Source organism: Perna viridis, chromosome 6 (assembly GCF_037379345.1).
Source record: "Perna viridis isolate PV_CMFRI_1.1 ecotype Kerala chromosome 6, ASM3737934v1, whole genome shotgun sequence".
In the NCBI taxonomy this organism is placed as follows: Eukaryota; Metazoa; Mollusca; class Bivalvia; order Mytilida; family Mytilidae; genus Perna; species Perna viridis.
The window spans coordinates 48,716,779-48,735,870 of record NC_142450.1 but is presented as its reverse complement, the minus strand read 5'-3'; the positions used below and the strand labels follow the sequence as shown (position 1 = coordinate 48,735,870).

Below are 19,092 nucleotides of genomic sequence, written 5' to 3'. Positions count from 1 at the left end.
TTTAAATAGCTTTTCAGTTGTTTTCTAGATTAATTGAATATATTTGTGGCAAAACAGACCAAATGGAGGAATATGATGTGCCACCCATTGCCTGATTCTTACACAGAATGGTACTTAACAAACCCTTTTGAACAACAGAAAAGATCATACAGCTTTGTAAACGTTTGTCTGCTTACCCATGTGTAATATTGGGGGAAAGCAGAAAAAGTTCAAATTTAAATATGAAATGTTTATTGTTAAATCAAGGGAACCAGGATTTGACTTTTAAAAACAGATGAGCAACCCGGACTCCACATGGACCAGGTCAACCGGTAGGGTAAGCGTCCTCTGCTTTTCTAAAAAGACTTGCTGAGTTGCTCGTAAAAAGTCAAATCTGGGGAAGATGGAGGTAAGGACAATTATGACACGGTGAACAATTCAGCCCTCATTGTGCAGATGGATACACCATAACGATACACTAGTCCATGATGACGACCATTTTACTGTTGTAATGATGACTTCAATCTTGCAGCAACATAACCTTGTTCCAGGAACAATAGTTGTAAGAAATCTAGCAAGTAGTCTCAAAATGAGAGTTCTACACCACCCCCAAATTTAAAGCACAAATCCTGCATAGGACACTAACCCTAAAATTAAAAAATGCAACCGCACCATGTCCCATTGGGTGCAAGGGTAAAAAAAGACATGGCTTTCTTTCAAAAAATATATGAGTTGAGAAGTCCAAAACGTGTTGACAACGATTTTATCAACGATAATGTCTTTGAGGAAAAGGTCAAGGACCAGAACCAGGAAAGTCTGAAATAGAAGCAACTCCCAACTGGCGTAATTTAAAAAATCCTGGAAATAGTAGAAGTAGATGAAAAGTTTGGGAGGAGTAGGATCCTTACCTTTAAGAACAGAGAACGAGAAGAAACAAAGGTGTGGGCCTTCAGTGGTCTGAACAGCGAAAAGAAACCCTTTGAAGGAGCTTACGTGAGAAGTACAGGTTACAAAGTTAGTAAAAAGACAAAAGCAGGAGTACTTTTCTTACAATCTTGTGCGGAAGTAATAGGCAAAAACATCGGGGTGGGGTGGTTTGCAAAAAAAAAAAATCCCAATCCAGCAAAGAACAGCTGGGTTGGGAAATATTTTTTGTCCTCATCGCCTCGAGCGGAGAGATGAGACATTTTTTACGGCGCATGCGCAGTGAGAGTATTTTCTGAGCGATAGATTTGCGGGCTCTAAGACGTTACCATTTTGAGGCGTTGCACACTGCCTTTGTGACGTTGTCTTACTTTGATTATGCAGCAATGATTGTAGTGATCATCTCGATCTGTTATATGAAATATGTATTGAACTTGAATGGTGACTTACATGAATATCTCAGTCCTTCTAAGAGTATAGATCTTCTGGTATCAAAGTTTTTACAGCGGGAAAATAGTATGACGGCGTGAGACTTTTTATAGCGGGAAAAAATAGTATTACGGCGTGAGACTTTTTATAGCGGGAAAATAGTATTACGATGTGAGATTAGTAGAAACTTAGACATTTTACAATGTCTGAGAATTCTGTCTCATCGATGATGTCATCTTTTAGGGCCTTGCTTACTTGTACTTCAATCTGGAATCAGTAAGTTCTCGATATGCGTAGTGCTTCTTACGTTTCCTGCAGATGCGTTTGGATAGCGCCGTTAAAACGACCATTCCAATTAAATTTAACTGTGCAAACGCAACCACCCCGTTTCAAGTACAAACCCGAACCTATGGCCTTGAAAACGACAGCACTCCCAAAACCGCTGAATGCACCAACACCAAAAGCTGGCAACACGGTTTTGCCAAGATTGGAAGTGCGGTAGAAGCCAGGCCGGCCAGCAGGGGAAGAAACCACCTTCCTTCGTCATATTTTTCTTCAACTGAGCGGCACTCATCTCCAGATTCATACCACCAGAACCTTTCTGAAGAAGTTTGGAAATCTTTTGAACCTGTCGGGAGGTGAGTAACATCTTGTGCTTTCCTTTCAGGTTAGAGTGGGCTAAACCGGACAACCTTTCTTGGCAGCTCGCTGTAGTTTATCAGCTTGACCTTTCGTCAAGTTCAAACCGTATTCGTAATAAGTCATTTTACTTATATTTAGTGAAGATGAAAGCGAATGGTGAGGTGCCGCGAAGATCGATGGGGATACCGTCCTGATCGGTGAGATAAAGGCACATGCGATTGATGGTTTTCGGGGTCGCGGGTAGGTACACCAGATTTTGGGAGTTTGAATGATCTTCATACCAGGATCGACGCCTGGAAAGAAACTGTAGATGGTGGATTGCTGAGCTCCATTCACATAGCTTCCATGGATGATATCGCTTTTTACCAGTATGCTATTGATGCTGATGATATTCACAATGTCTTCCCCTTCTGTATAACCGTCGGTGGCCTTATCGAAGGTGTAAATTTTCCGTTCAAATCACAAGACGGTACTAAGGCTATTTGCAACGTTGAAATCTAATTGGTATTGCCTGTCGAGGGTCAATGTTGCTCTTAGGGTCGTCCGATTGGGGTCGATAATGATCTTGGCTTTGTGTCTGTTGAGTCGTCGCTGCCACTGGATCTCGTCGTTGATATCTTTGATGCCATAGGAACCTGTCCTCAGTGTGATGGGAAACCAGTCAGTACCATCGTCGGGGGAGCAGAAAAAAGAATTGTTTCCGGTATGAATGTTGGAGATGGAGTAATAAGTTTCCAGATTCATCGATGCCATCTCATAGGTCTTTGATTCATTGAGTTGTAGTGGGGATTGAAGCGGGTAAGAATTTGGCTATGGTTCCCGGATACTATGAATAAGAACCCCAGCTTGGGGTCTGTTTTATTAGCGATTCGCTGCAAAAGTGTATTGTCATTTATTAATAGCTAGAACACGACGTTCATCTTCTGACCGTCGGATTCGAACTGGAGAATCCTGTCGGAGATCACAAGTGCTAATGACTGGGTGTTGGCTGGAACACTGCGAGCGAATTCGGCCCGGATCTGGATATCCACCGTTGATTTCTTGAGACGCTCGGAATGATGACTTACATCAATCACAAACAGAGTGTACAAGTCGATAAAGTCAGAGGGATTTATGTCACTATTACTAAGGAGAGTGTCCATGTTGTAGAATTTCTTTCTGAAGTCGGAGGCTTCCTTGAATACTCTGGCGACCTTATTGTGGATAATATCTGCATAATAATCGACTGCAGGGTAAGGGTCTGCGTTGAGGGTGACGTGAATGCTCCGCAATCGACAATGGTCGGATACGGCGATATTATGGGTTTGGTCATTGTTTTTGTCGGTTTTGAAAGCAACGATGATGTATCGAGGCATTTCGAAACCACTCTTGGCAGCTAAGCGCCAGTTAAACTGTGAGGCTTGGGGAACGGCTATGGAATCGTACTGTCTCATGCAAAAACCACAGTTGATCTTGGAACGTTGTTGGATGATTTTGTACATTCGATTCTTATTTTAGTCTGAGAGGTGACGTGGGAAACAAACAACGAGATTTTATTCAGTTTGACGACGGCATCTCTTAGTATTGCATTAGCGTCTGAGTCGCGGACAAGTGAGAGCTCGCGTCTGGGCCCATAGACTATTTTGTCGTAATTATCTGTAAATTCCGAAATATGTTTCAGGGGAATAGTAAACGAAAACGACCCCTTGTTGGTGGGCTTGATGATAATACACCCAGTGTTCTCAGCCTCTGCGGCAGCTGAAGAATCCTTCATTCACAGTTGGTTGAGACCCTGGGATTTGGATAAATCGTCGAGGTACGTTAGCATACCCACCATGGTTGTGAAACGCCTGGATCGTTAACATATTCCATCTGCTGTCCGGAAAGTCTGTAACTGATACTCCTGAAGAGGTACAAGATTCCATTGTGAACAATGAAGACAAGATCGGCATCGGCATATGCCGTACCATTATTCTTGAGTAGTTGACCTTCCACGGAGAGATAACTCTCGGCAGGGTAAAGGAACAAACCTTGGGTTTCGATGTTGATTCGTATTTTTGAGCCAGGGTTATTCAGTTGGGCGCCCGATTGAGGTTCGTATTCGTGAAGCTGATACTTCTGAAGACTTTTGTCGAAGGTTAACCGTTCGGTGATTGTAAGGATGCTAGACTCAGTGTATTTATTTATAGCGCTGGATATTTATAGCGCACCGTTGTTTCTTTTAGGTGATTTGTGAAGTTGCTCGCGCTGAGCCTCAACCACAGATTTGAACACCTGGGATAGATCCCGGCTGAGACCAATGTTGTCGAGGCGATGCTGCATATTGTTGGTTTGAATATTCCGCTAAGTGTCTTGCAACTCTCTGGCAAGCGCCTCACGCTGATTAGGGTAGGTAATCTTGAAAAAGGCCGAATGCTGGTGAACGCCTCTAACCGTTGGTTCAAACGCCCTTAAGCGTTGGTTTGAACGCCCCTAAGCGTTGGTTTTTACGCTCCTAAGCGTTGAATCGAACGACCTTAGCGTTCAGTGAAACGCTCTCAGGTATCCCGTGGAAGATTCAGACGCGTTATCCTTATGCTAGGGTTAATTACCTTTTTGTTTGCAATATTCAAGTGTCTGAGGCATAGGTCTACACCAGGGTGGCATGGGTGTGTGCACTGGTGGCACGGATCGTCTTGGCGGAACATTGGGGTTGTGGAGGATGTTCTATAGATCCATACTGACAGCCAGAGTTCTATACGTCGAAATCACATCCATCTTCAAATTGTTCAGTAGTAAGATCGTTACAGTGATCGCGCCGGATGTTGTCGAGGTTTTTAGCATCTTGCTGAAAGAGGCAGATCAAGTTAGCATTCTCACAAATGGATTGTCGAGGCAGTTTGAAGTAGTTTTGGCACATGTAAAAACAGTCAACTTATTGTAATCCTCACACTTGCTCAGCATCAGGTCGTCGAATACCATCAAATTTTTGCGAGCGGAATCAAGCTCTCCGGATCAACGAGTGAGGACGCTTTTCTTTGATGGAGAGAGGTTCGCGAATGTCTTTTTTCGAAAATCCTTTCTCCAGCGCTCGCTGCCACAGTTGGTAGATTGGTTGGTGAACCATCCATCACGCAAAAGAAGATTATTGAGCAGGGTCGTTTTACCGCAATCTGATTGTTCAATGATGACTCCTCGGGTCGACGGTTGGGGAAGGGGAAAGTGTTTTTTTCCTGGAGAGCGTTGTATCATTGTAGGAAATGTCGCAGATGTCCTTTTATTTAACCACCTTTAAATAAATCAACGATGTATTACCTACATTGCAAGAGAAATACGGAAAGGGAAAGCCGTTTCGAGGTCACAACTTCCAACGGTCGACGGCGGCGGGCTGGGTTGTGTGCCTTGTGTAGCGCTAGAAAAGTACAATTTGTGTCAACTGCAGGCGCCGGGATCATGAACAACCTCATCAATAATTTACCCATCAAAATGCATCTTCCGGGCCATAATTTCACGGGCCCTGGCACCAAACTTCAGAAGCGGTTGAACACCAATGGTTCCCCTAAGGTTTGGTCGATGCCCAATTAATCGAGTGGATCAAGTAGCATATCACCATGATCTTTGCTATTCCAAGCATAAGGATACAGCTGCCTGAAATTCCATCTGCGACAAAGCTCTGCTAGCCTCGCTCGATGCCATTCCCAATCCCACCATGCGTGAACGCGCCGACCATAACATCGTCAAACCTCTTTTTGGCACCAAAGTTCGATTTGGAATGGGTGTTCCAAAAATATTTCTCTGGTCGGACCAACTTGCGGAACAAACCCGCCCGGTGTAAATTCGAGCGGCGGCGAGTCATTGTAGGTGGAGTGGACAAACCCTGGGCTGCCGATCTGGTAGATAAGAGTGCCTTCTCCCGAGATAACAAAGGATACAAATTTCTCCTGAGCATCATCGATGAGGACAAGAAAGGGGATACGGTACGAGATGCCTTCCATGAAGTGTTCAAGTATTTCTCAGCCAATTCCACCCGCACCTACCTAACTACTCTACCGGAGTTGGTTCACCAGTACAATTCTACCGAACATAATTCCACCAAGATGACTCCTTTAACCGCCAGCCAAAAGGAGCATGAAGCCAAAGTATACTGGAATCTTTACAAAGATGTTCCACCCATGCAGTCGCCGCGATTTAGCGTGGGTAATAAAGTTCGAATTACCAAAAAGAAAGGCACTTTTGAAAAGGGTTATATGCCCCGATGGATGGAGGAACTTTTCGAGATGTCTCAAGTTCTTGCCACCCAACTGCCCAACTATCGTCTGAAAGATTTTAATGGGGAGGAAATTCAGGGATCCTTCTATGAGCAGGAACTTCAGAAGACTACCCAAGACACATTTCACATAGAGAAAATTCTCCGCAGGCGAATTCAGGGTGGAGTCAAGGAGGTGTTGCGGGACCGGAAAGATTGCTACTTGAACATTCCGATAATGCTTCAGTTTGACAAAAAACCTCAAGGCATCCAAATTCGACTGTAGACGATCGTAAAGGGTATTGGTGATGGGTCGTTGTCAATTTGCGGGAGAGGAAGATTCAGTACACGCCATTTTTGCATGTCCGTCTCCATTCATTATACTTCCGTTGGTTGAGACACATTCTGACTCTTGTCTACGGCCACCACCTTTTTGGTGAGTTCATTGATTGATGAATCATACTCCTTTCGTATTTGTCTCCTGTATCTGTTTACACTCAACCTCCAACTCATCAATATATTTCATACTATCTTTCAACTCTCGGTTGACCCATCGCTTTGTTACAGCGTCCTAGCCGTCCTGGGTATGAGCCAGACTAGTGATGCGATTCATATTGAGATCTTGCTGCATCCGCCACAGTGACAAGCATTTTCTCGAGCTCGATCCACATTTGTCCATTTATTTATATAGCGAGAATACAGCGTTCTCGAACGACCACCCCTCCGCCAGCAATTTTAGCACGAACAGGCAAAAGTGTCAACACACCACCGTCCCACGCTGCTGTAATTCATCCGTGTTGTATCGAATTTCCAGCCGCAGATAATCCACCATTTCCGTGGGAGGTGACAATCCGTAAGAGTCAAAGTAAATTTTAACAGGACCACGCTTGTGCCAACACGTCCAATGGATGCCAGGACCATCGCTATCATCGTGATTTAAGATGCCACATTCGACGGGGTGTGGGGTGGGTGGGAATCTCGCTTGAACATTCCTCTAAAATCGGGAATCCACAGGGTTGTGACGGCTCTCCAACTCTCTGTTCGACAACGGTTTGTTGGGAAGGACTAAATTGTGCACCCGTATGCTGCTCATTTATTTATTGCTCTCCAGACACCCACTGAGGATTGATTACATCATTATCATCATCATCATCATTTACACTATGTTTCAGCTGGATTATCTCATTCATGACATCTTTTCCATACCATACTATTTCCTCTTCCGTGTGATCCTCAGTTAGTTGTAATATTTGCGATATGTTCAGTTTTTCAAAGTAGTCATTAGCAATGAAAATGTGACCAATGAAAATACGCGTCAGATACTGCGTTGGTATATTGGTTCTGTAAGACGTTCGGCTATGATCTCCTCCATAAATTCATATTCGACATATTCAAACTGGAGTAAAGCGTCGACAATGTCCTCCAATCGTGATGTGTCTAACATGCGAATGTACATCATGTTTCGCAAATCTACCACTATTAGATCGCAAGTCCATCTTTTACAAAGGTCTTTGGGAAAATGGTATCATAGATATCTCGAACGCGCATTTCATATATATATATATCTGATTGACGGATACCGCTGGAAGTATTTCAGACCCATTTGTAATATCTAAGGTAAATCACCACTATGAATATCAAGCCTAATGATACTCCTGATGCAAAAATCTTCATCATTGTGTTTACAACTATGACCCATTCTTTTAATCTGTCTTTTCAATATTGTAATGTCCATGAGCAAGGGTGCTAATTCCGTCGGGGAGAATGTGTCGCTTGGTATCTTTGACCGAAAGGGCGACTTTGTAAATTTCCTTGGTGTGGATAAGATGGTGTTAACTTCTGAAAATATTCATAGATTTGTAGACCTTCTGTTATGTTTCGAGGCAGCGCTTGTATTCGTCGAAGGTGATATTTCTCTTGATGACGGCCTTAGTGACTCCTTTTGCTTTTCTGGTGGATTTGCCGTCATCTATTGTGTAAGCATATAATATTGATCGGAGCCCCACGGTCATACTTTTTTTTTACCTAATTCGTCCTTGAACATTCTGATAATTTTCTTGTCGGTCGGAATTCCGGAAGGGTGGTAGGCTGGATAGTTCGAAGTATCAAAGTTTTCCTGGACGTGTGGGGTAATATCCTTGTAAAAATATTCGGTTTGGATTTCGTTGGCTAAACTATCGGTATCGGTAAACAGCAGCCGGGCGTTATCTCCATTCTTCTCCCTGATGAAACTATAGTGGAATTTTTACATCAAGAGCTTTGAAATGTCAAGGATGCCTGCTTCCAGGTAGACCCGCTTGTCGAATTTTAGCTTGGTCTTTTTCATGTGAACGGCTGCCAGATTCTCGTTGAATACGACCTGGCGATCAAAGTTGGGCTTTGCTACCAGTTTTAGGGCTTGTTTATTAGTGCTTACCAGCTGAACATTGACTCTCTTGCGAATATTCTCCATGGCTTTTCCAAAGAACGAGTTGAAAGAGGAATCTTTTTCGGCGTCAGATTTGGCTTGGTCTCTTGGCTTGAAACGCCTCCTTGGGTGGTAGCTGTGTTTTTATCCAGCTAGGCGGGGTCATCTATATAATCGTAGGGATAGACTCCTTCCTAATCATCAGTTCCGTGCGGTCTTCGAAACACTGCTGCGTTGCCTTGAATTTATCCTTGGGAAGATTCTTCGCCAAGGTTTCGAGAGAGGCGAGTAGAAAACGGTTGGAGTCGATGAATCTCATCTCGATACCACCAACCTTCTAGGAGAAGCTGATATATTTCTCATCGTTGTTCGGAATAACGTTAATCTTGCCTGCCCCGAATCCTAGCTCCTTTACAAACAGATGGGCATCGTACCCGCTCAGATTATGAAACACAATGGGAACAAATTTGGGAAGCTTGAACACTAAATTACACTGAATGTGTGCTGCACCTCGATATTTTCCCGTTAGATTATCGTGGTCCCCTCCCAAAGTATCACCACAAATGTGGCAGGGTGTGCTGACCGCCAAATTCTTCTTATTTTCGCCAGTCATCACCATATCGATCTTCTAGGCATAAATTTTAGCGATTCCCCGGATTTCCTGTTCCATACACTCCAAGAATTTCTCGGCTGCATCTTCTCTGCAATAAACGACTGAATCTTTGTAGTCACCGTGGAATATTTTATACCGTAGCAGAATCCGGAAGGCTTGAGCAGCTGATAAGATTTCGTGTAAGCTTTGGAGGGATTGGGCTGGCAAGTGTCCATCTTTTCCGTAAAGCATTCGAATTCTGGTCTGCATAAATTATGAACGGCACACTCATCTAGCTTTGGTGGTTTCGGAAGCTAATAAAAGTTCCTTCTTCCGGCATTTTGATTTTGACCGGTTTCTTCTGGCGCCAATACTCCTTGTGCTCGTCCAAAAATATCCTGCCTGGTGAGGTGACACTGGCAGCTGCGGCAAAAATATGCTTCTCCATTATGACCAGTCACCTGAGAGGTCAAAAGGCGGGACAAACTCTTAATCCAGCAGTAGTGCTGTTTGTCATCTCTGGTCAAAAACAGGAGATCTGCGTGCTGCGCGCCGGTATACTTGGATATTCGCAGGGAGTATATTTGGAGATCTTCTTCCTCCCCATCTTCATCTGTCCTTACTCCATCGAAGCCAAAAACGTTAATGTTAATATTCTCATTTCGCCTCTCAAATTTGTCAATGGCATTTAGCGATACTGGAAACTCCATCACTATCCACCTCATTTTCATATATCATTTTACGATGGCCTTCTTTTTGGCCAGTGCCGATGGGGTTGGAATGAATGAGCTGCCCGCGAGAGGTTTTAATTTGTTCAAGTGGATTTCTAGCTGCACGATCTTTCCAAAAGTCCATCCACTTCCTTAATCTTCTCTGCCATGATCGCAATTTCGAAATCGAGGTCTGTTGATTGGGTGATTGTAATCTGGTATAATCTTAAGGAGGGAGATACGTAGGTATTCTCCCCGGTTGTTGCGGGGTTTGATCTGACTAACTGTACTCTCAACAATAGATGTACCTTCAATCCCTTCTTTTTGGCGAGTGAATCTTTGATTGTGCTAGAATGGTGTTTCGACTGACTTGGAAAAATAACAGCAAATCGTGCTGCTGAATAGGTTCAATGATAACTGTACCAAATACCCCTCCCAATACTTCGCGCCGATCAGTCACATGGATTTCATCTTCCATAGGAGTATATTCGATATGCCGTTTCACAAGCTCAATTAACTCATATCTCCTCTTTCGAGAGTAATTGGTGATGCATGCCTCTTAGCAATGGTCTTAAGCTTTTTCCTAGTAAAAACCTCTCCGCGGGTAAATTTTTGGACGGTTTTCTCCTCGATGAATTTCGCCAATTTCTTCTTGTTCCTTGTTGAATCTGCTATTCCCTTTCGGGCCAACTGTCTTCGCGATTTGCCTGTGTTCTTTCATAGTGGTTTTCACCACGATTTTCCCTCCGACTGGGGTTCCTTACTCTTCCTCCTGCTGAGGCGGTTGTTTGCTGTGTCTCCAGCAGAGTCCATCTTTTCCCGGTTTACTCCTGCAGAATTGCCACTTCTTCCTTTTCTGTCCTTAGGTTCTTCGGTGGGGTCATTCTCTAAGCGTTCGTGTATTTCTTTCATCCCACAGTTTTGACATATGTAGACCCTTCCATTCAAAGATATCATCAGAGGGTAGCTAGAGCATTGCTGCTTCTTTTGGGGAGTTGGGGTACTATCTTCTTCTTCCAACTCCTGAAAGAAATCTTCGAAGTGATCCATTTTACTACTCTCGGATGATATCTCTTTATTCGTATCAATCTGGGGCACACTTCCTTCTAAGGTGTTTCTAGCATTTGATACGAAAGCCATATTTGTTTCTACCATTACAGTCAGTCATTGGGACATGGTGCGTTTGCATTTTTAATTTTGGGGTTGGGGTTCTATGCACGATTTGTGCTTAAGATTGGGGTGGTGTAGAACTCTCATTTTGAGACTACTATAGCACAGTACAAAAGGTAAGCGTAGCTTCGGCTAGCTCTGGCATAACGCATGAGTTGTGATATGAAACCTCCATACGCAGGTGCTGGAATACAAAAATGCCAATCATATGTATATTGATAATTTTGATATACTGTTCACGTGTATATCAAGGAGTAACCTCTCATCAGCAGCACTAGAATCAAATACGTAGGAATATCTAATTAAAAAAATACTATATACAAGCACTCAAAATCAAAACTATCGAAATAGGAAACCAAATCCATCACCAAAAGATTCTACCATGTGCAGTACAAATAATGAAGCCTCAGTGCTTTACGGATTCTGAAATTTGTAACACTGCAAATTCAAAAAAAAAGATACATGATATAATTCGGGTCATAGAAGTCTGTCAACTAGGTTGGTGAATACTTTCGGAGACCTTTGGTCCACAAGCAGTTGCAGCGAACCAGTGGTTATTAAATACAAAAATACAGATCATATATATATTGAAAGAGTAATCAATGGATCCAAAGTTCTAGTGGGAATAAAAAAAATGTAATCCAGGGACAAAGACCAGACATGGAAAACAGACAAACACAACAAAGAACTTGAAGAAATTAAAATAATGCATATAAAGTCAAAAAAAGTGAATGAGCAACTCGGACTCCACTAAAAACTGGGAGCATGGACCAGGTAGGGTAAGCGTCCTCTGCTTTTCTAGAAACACCCGCCGAGTTGCTCATAACAAGTCAAGTCTGGGGTAGACAAACGAGGAAAGGAAAACTATGACCCGTTGAATAAATCAGATTTCATGGTGTTGATGGATACATCATAACGATCCACGAGTTCATGATGACGACCATAAAACTTCTGTAGTGATGACATCAATCTTGTAGCAACATAACCCTGTTCCAGAAGCCTGATTGTAAGATGTAAGAAGTCTAGCGCGATACAAAAAGTTTGCGTAGTTACGGCAAGCTCTGGCATAACCTATGAGTTGTGATATGAAAACTCCATACTCAGGTGCTGATGGGTCATCTATATGAGTTCGAGTCCCGCGGAGGGAACGACCAAAAATTTGCTCCGCAAATTTGACAGTTCTAACATCGTTGGGAATTTTTCAGACCCTTATATATAAAGTGGCTGTTTAAAAACACGTCCACCACACTGGACAAATATGTTGTCGATAACAAAATATCCAATACTTTGACATCTTCGGTTTATTAAAAAGATAACTTGGAATAGGTTTTTTTTCAAAGTATATGGAGGATTTGTAGCAAGTGTACTATGTATTTAAATCAAGGTGTTCTATCTTTTGTGGGGTAACAACGATGTATAATGCTTTTGAGTCGGGATTTTTACTGAAAAGTAGAATAAAGCATTAAAAAATAATAGGTCTTGATGCTACAACATTTCGATTATGATATAGGAATTATGAGGGTTTACAGATCTTTTGAATTTTTCAATATCAATATTGAAACATTACCTTTACGGGAGTAACAAGTGTGGTAAGACTGAAAACATAGTTTGACAGCTGTAAGAATTGAAGTATCTGGTTTGTTAACTCACAAATCTTCTTCCAGGTAGTCTAGAACAACCAAGGGTTAGAGCCACCAGATATGGCTTACATTCTTTTAGGTATACTGTCCCGACATTATGGAACAATATACCACATGAATTCAGGGAAGGGATGTCTTTGGAGCATTTTAAGAGACACATTACAAGATGGGAGGGTGTATGTAAATGCAGTTTTTGCAGATAGCACATATCTTTTAGACTCGAAGGCATACCATGTGAATCATTCATGTTTTTGTTATTTACGTACTTTATTTTAACCTGTATAAATGCTTTTCATTTTTAGTTTGCTTGTATTTGTATGCCGTGCCTTTTAGCTTATGTCTGTTTTACTCATGTATGTCTATGTACGTGTTCTTATTTCTCTTAAATTTTTCTAAGTCATATGATGCTATGTATGTAATGTCGATATTAAAAGGGCAACAGAGTTGGTGTTATTTGTTTTAATGATGTATCGACTTAAAAATATTACTTGATTTGACTTCTTTTGCTGTTGTTCTGTTTTACTTCGATAAGATTAATTGGAAACTCGTAAAAACATATTCCTTCAGGGAGACACTTTAGGTTAAACATTTTCATATACGTAACTGCATCATCAGCAAACAACACAATGGGAAATATGAATTAATTTAAAACCTATCAACACTTCTACAACACCCGACCACACAAGAATAATCACTAATAGTATTGGTTAGAAAACACAGCATGAAGTGCAGCATGCAGTACCTAGGTCATCAAACTTTTATTGTGTCATAATAAAACAAAGAAAGACTAGAAGTGATAACAGTAACTTGTTAATAATCTACTTTGAAATTAAAAAAACGCAAAGTCACTCCTTTTAATTATTTCAATCAATATTATAGAAATGTAACTGTTCTGTGAGTGCAATATCATGTTTAAAGGAACACTTAAGGTTCATCTAAAGTCAATACCGAGGACGTACACATACATCTGCATAAGAATATTTCATTCAAATTCAGTTAAAGCGACCCAATAGGAACAGGAAAGCGGCCAGACATTTTGAACCCTAAAACAACTCAAATGCTTTAATTTCAATAAAACAAAGTTTGAATTGCAAGTAAACGAATAAGATAGACCTTGACGGGTTGATTTATGACCTGTACGAAATTTTGAACATGCCCAGTGTATTTTGGTAGTGAATTACGTTATTTCTTAACACCCATGTTCAATAATGATAGTTTCATCATACAATTAATCAAAACTGCACTTCAAATGTTATCATTCGATAGATCAACGATAAATTCACAACACGCAACAAATATTTGTTCAAAAATTGTTATTTTTTTTAAAAGATACTCTATATTTTATAACATCTAATAAAAAATAAAAAAAAATGAAATTGAAAAAAAGTTATCTTTATTATTCTTTGGAAACATAATTAGCAAAAGATGAAGATGATTTAGCAACATATTTACATTCATACATCTTTTAGGTGTTACATAGAAAACAATTGTGCATTCAAATTCAATTGGAATGTTAAAAATTGGCTTAACGGTAATGACCGACTTTGTTACGTAATTCACTTATAACAGTGTAATATATATTCCATGGCTTTCTCATGCTTTAATCTTATTTTTAAAAAAATATATGTAATATCTGTTAAATTTGTCATTTTTATATACGCCACATGAAGAAATATCGAAGTCTTCAGTGGCATGTAATGAAACGATAGAGGTACAATTGGTTCGATCAATTGTTTAACATATTATAACAAATACGTCTGGTATACTTTCAAAACATAAGATGTTTGACCAACGAGTAATCTTCTACTAGAAATAATTATAATGTCTAAATTAAATGTAACGTAATTCACATAAACAACTCTTAGCTGATATTGTAACGTCACTTGAAAAAGTAATCAAGGAAACCAAGATTCTAGCGGAAATTAAAAGAATGTAATCCAGGGGCAAAGATCAGACACCCAAAACAGACAAACGCAACAAAGAACATAAAGTAACTAAGATAATACATACAAAGTAACAAAAGTAAATGAGCAACTCGGGCTCCGCTAAAAACTGGGAGCATGGACCAGGTGCACCGGTAGGATAAGCTTCCTTTGCTTTTCCAGAAACATCCGTCCAGCTGCTCATAAAAAGTCGAATTCGGGGCAGACGAAAGAGGAAAGGAAAACTATGATACGTTGAACAAATCAGATTTCATGGTGTAGATGGGTCCACCATAACGATCCACGAGTTCATGATGACGACCATAAAACTTCTGTAGTGATGACTTCAATCTTGTAGCAACATAACCCTGTTTCAGAAGCCTAATTGCAAGAATTCTAGCGCGATACAAAGTCTGCGTAGTTACGGTAAGCTCTGGCATAACGTATAAGTTGTGATATGAAAACTGCATACGCAGGCTGAAGGGATGTTGCCACAGATGAAAGGAAAGTTGACAATTCCGAATGAAAAGTCATCACGTTTCTCGTAAAACTTGGTCAGTAGTTTTCATTTACCATCGATCTCTACGTGTAGGTCAAGATATGAGGCAGACTTCACAGTGTCTGTGGTATCCTTTATCTCAAGTTCATTGGGGAAGATGCGATGTTTCAAATCCCCGATACTAGTATTGTTTAAAGATAATACGTCATCTATATAGCCGAGGAGTTCAAATTGATCGTTGGTATATCCTTAAAGGTGCATTATCAAATATTGTATTGTAGTGATGCTTGAGTTCAATATATATTCCTTGTTTTCAAGTGATTTGAATAAACAAAACAAAAATAATTTACCTATGTCATTTCACGAAGAAGCATACATATCTTTTTGTGATTACTTAAATTCTTGCAATGATTAAATAGTTTTTGGATGGCTTTTGTTTTTCGAAAGTTATTCCTATCTTTGTTTAGCATTAATTCAATGTTTCTCAGGACAAGTTGTCACGTAAAACAATTTTCTGTAATCTAAATACACAGTTTATGAATTACGTTACATTGTAGTGAATTGCGTTACACCGTAATATATACTAATGCTTAATTTATATATCATACATAGCAATATACCTTGTCATAACATCTTACCAATACATGTTTTCTCCGTTTCTAAATTAAATTAAACTGGAAATCAATAATATCTAAATAATTGCACTTAACATAATATAAGGACACTTACGACTAGAGGGAATGTTTACTTCAGGAATGCCCAAAAATTGTTCCCGTGTCACAACTTCCCTTCTAAAGATGTCCGTATGATAGGCGATGTCACTGATAATGATTTATAGTTAATTTGTTCCGAGAACAGTGTTTTTTATCAGTTTAAAAGAAATTCACTGTAACGTAATTCACGGATTTGTACTTGACCAAGAATGTGAAAAAATATATAGCACCTGAAAAATCTGTTTAAGCGTCATTTATGACTGACATTGATGTGTGTATAAGCAAGAATATGGAAAGTTTGCTACCACCATTAACAGATGCAAGAGACACCGTAACGTAATTCACAATTAAATGCACATTTGGAACAAAGATAAAAATCATGTATTTTTTTCAATAAAAAACATTATCCTTTACGCGTGAATCATTCACTTTTATCTTGTGTATAATTACATGGTATTTTCTTCTCACATAGACTTACCGTACGTGTCAGTTACATTTGCATTACAGCTTCAGGAAAATTGTAACGTAATTCACTGTGTTTCATGGGGCATCTGTATTTTGTGGAATTTTTTTAAAATCGTTTTCGATGTAAAAATAACTGTTAAAGAGTAATCAAGGGAACCAAGGCGTAGAGATTCATTTTCGATAGTGGTGAAATCTCCCGTAACGACGTGACCAGAAGGACCATATTTGAATGGAGAGCTTTTGCAAGAACAGTCAGGTGGTTTAGCATTGAAGTCCTCAATCTCGAGGTTCTGCAATAGCCTTTTATAATTGAAAATTTTGGATGCAATGGGTGAAGTATAGGAATATGAAATAATTGGTATGGATTTGTATTTGAAATATGGGGGAACTTTGTTGGTAACGTTTTTGTGATGGAGGATGTTAGCCAAATTAATTGCATCTATACATTTGTTGACAAACGGTAGTGGAAGAAATGATCGTTTTTCTTCATCTTGACTTTTCACACAAACTGGTTTAAAGAGTCTGTGGAAACCAATATCCAAAATGATGGCAACAAGTCTGTATAATGAGGAGGTGGGGTCAGAAATAAGAGTGTCAAAAATTATGTTTTCAAGCCATTTTTTTCTCCCTAGAAAACATAATGGGCGTTCTTCATTTGGAGTATTTTATATTTTTCTATGTATTTCTTTAGGGGAACCCTAATTTGTGACATTGGGTTTTTGTCCGTTGAGTCTTAGATATTTATCGTTTTTGTTTCAGTGAACCGGATCAATGTCCCGTAAACTATGTTTTTACATAACCCAAAGCTATATCATGAAATAGCTTATTGTCTTTGAAAATAGCTTGTGACTACGAAAATTGGCTGTGGCGCACTTTAACTGAATTTGAGTGAATTGTCAATATTTTCCTCATTATTTAAAAGAAATAATGGACGGAAATGTTTTGAACCAGTTGTATACTGTACATACTTCTCAATATTGTGGTAGGAAGGCCTACCTTCGATGTAAAGGATTAATTCTTTAGGTGAATCGGTTTGTCGCTGGCTTGTCACCGAGCGGCCTAGGGTTCGATCTTCGGTAGCGGAGTAAAATTTTGTCAGTCAAATCATGCTCTCCCGTTACAATATATTGCACGTGATATATTGCTTCTTTCCCCAATATTTGGGGTACATTCATTTATGAGTATGGGATTTTTTTCGCACACACACACACACAAAGGAAGGGCAAAGTAAATGCATAGTTTACAGCAAAATATATGTATCGTTTTGAGGTCCTCCCAATGTTAGATTGAAATATTGCACAAATAAAAAAACTGAATGTGGACCTCCGTAATATATCAAAGGAAGAGTTAACAAATAATATTTCCCTTGCTTGTATATTTATTTAAATCTAAAATAACTAAAAATGTACATGTGCATTAACAACAGAAGTAAAGGATGTATTATAAAGTCAGCGAAGTATGCAAACTTTCCAGAGCGTTTCAGCTTATATTTCAGAAGTAACACGCTTTTTGATTGGATATGAATTTCTGTCCTTTATTTTGCTATGTGAACGTGACATCATCGCCCTTTTTGGTGTTTTGATACTGAAATTAAATTATAAGGAATGACTGTTATATTTGTCGGTCAATTTAAAATTACCTCAATGCCAGTGGTGCATACTTGAAACTAAATAAGAATAAGGAGAGCACTACATATATTTATTTCTCATTTACACTCATCTTACTGTTCATTGGAACAAGGACTTTATATTACTAGTCAGTATTATGTAAATGGGGTCCCTGATTGAAATGGGCATAACTCCTATAGTTTTAGATGCAGCTGAACCTTTACAAAAAGGCAGATTCATAGACCTGTAATTAAAATCAATTATAGGTCGCTGGCAGATTGTATTAAATTATTTTATTCGTTTGTATTTTCATTTTCTTTCTGCTGTATAATAGTTTTAAGGTAATCCTCCTAAAAAACGGTAAATATCTGGAACATTGCAATATATGTATTCAAAATATTTTTTTAAAAAGTTGGCGAGTAGAATGATCAGGTCTTTGTGAACAGTTTGATCCTGTCAGAGATTTAATATTAGCTTTCATTTTGAAGTAATTTGCTTAATAAAACTGCTGCTGTTTGACCTCTTCGTTCTATTTCAAAAATCTTGTGGATACTTGGTATCAACCTTCAAACAAAACAATGTCCAACACCAAATGATACCAACAACTAAACATTAACTAAAAATTTCAGGAGTACAGATATTTATACTATAAACCAAGAAATTGATCATGGTAGATTTATCACCAATGTAAGAGTAATCAAGGATACGAAGGTTATAGCGGTAATCAAAAGAATCTAATCCAGGGACAAAGACCAGACATGGAAAACAGACATACACAACAAAGAACATAAAGTAACTTAAATCATACATACAAAGCAACAAAGGCAAATGAGCAACTCGGCCTCCACTAAAAACTAGGAGCATGGACCAGGTGCACCTGTAGGGTAAGCGTCCTCTGCTTTTCTAGAAACACCCGCCGAGTTGCTCATAACAAGTCAAGTCCGGGGTAGACAAACGAGGAAAGGAAAACCATGACCCGTTGAATAAATCAGTTTTCATGGTGCAGATGGATACACCATAACGATCCACGAGTTCATGATGACGACCACAAAACTTTTGTAGTGATGACTTCAATCTTGTAGCAACATAACCCTGTTCCAGAAGCCTATTTGTTAGAGTTCTAGTGCGATACAAAAAGTCTGCGTAGTTTTGGCAAGCTCTGGCATAACGTATGAGTTGTGATATAAAC

General features: G+C 39.7%; 2 protein-coding genes across 2 annotated transcripts; one reads left to right on the top strand and one right to left on the bottom strand.

Annotated features, from left to right (window-relative positions):
• Window positions 1-2,876: 2,876 nt before the first annotated feature.
• On the bottom strand, window positions 2,877-3,407 carry LOC148615376 (uncharacterized). The gene has a single exon (XM_088590499.1). The coding sequence runs from the start codon at window positions 3,405-3,407 to the stop codon at window positions 2,877-2,879; it is 531 nt and encodes a 176-aa protein (XP_088446625.1).
• A 2,214-nt stretch (window positions 3,408-5,621) lies between these two features.
• LOC148615375 (uncharacterized) lies at window positions 5,622-6,464 on the top strand. The gene has a single exon (XM_088590498.1). The coding sequence runs from the start codon at window positions 5,622-5,624 to the stop codon at window positions 6,462-6,464; it is 843 nt and encodes a 280-aa protein (XP_088446624.1).
• The last annotated feature ends 12,628 nt before the right edge of the window (window positions 6,465-19,092 follow it).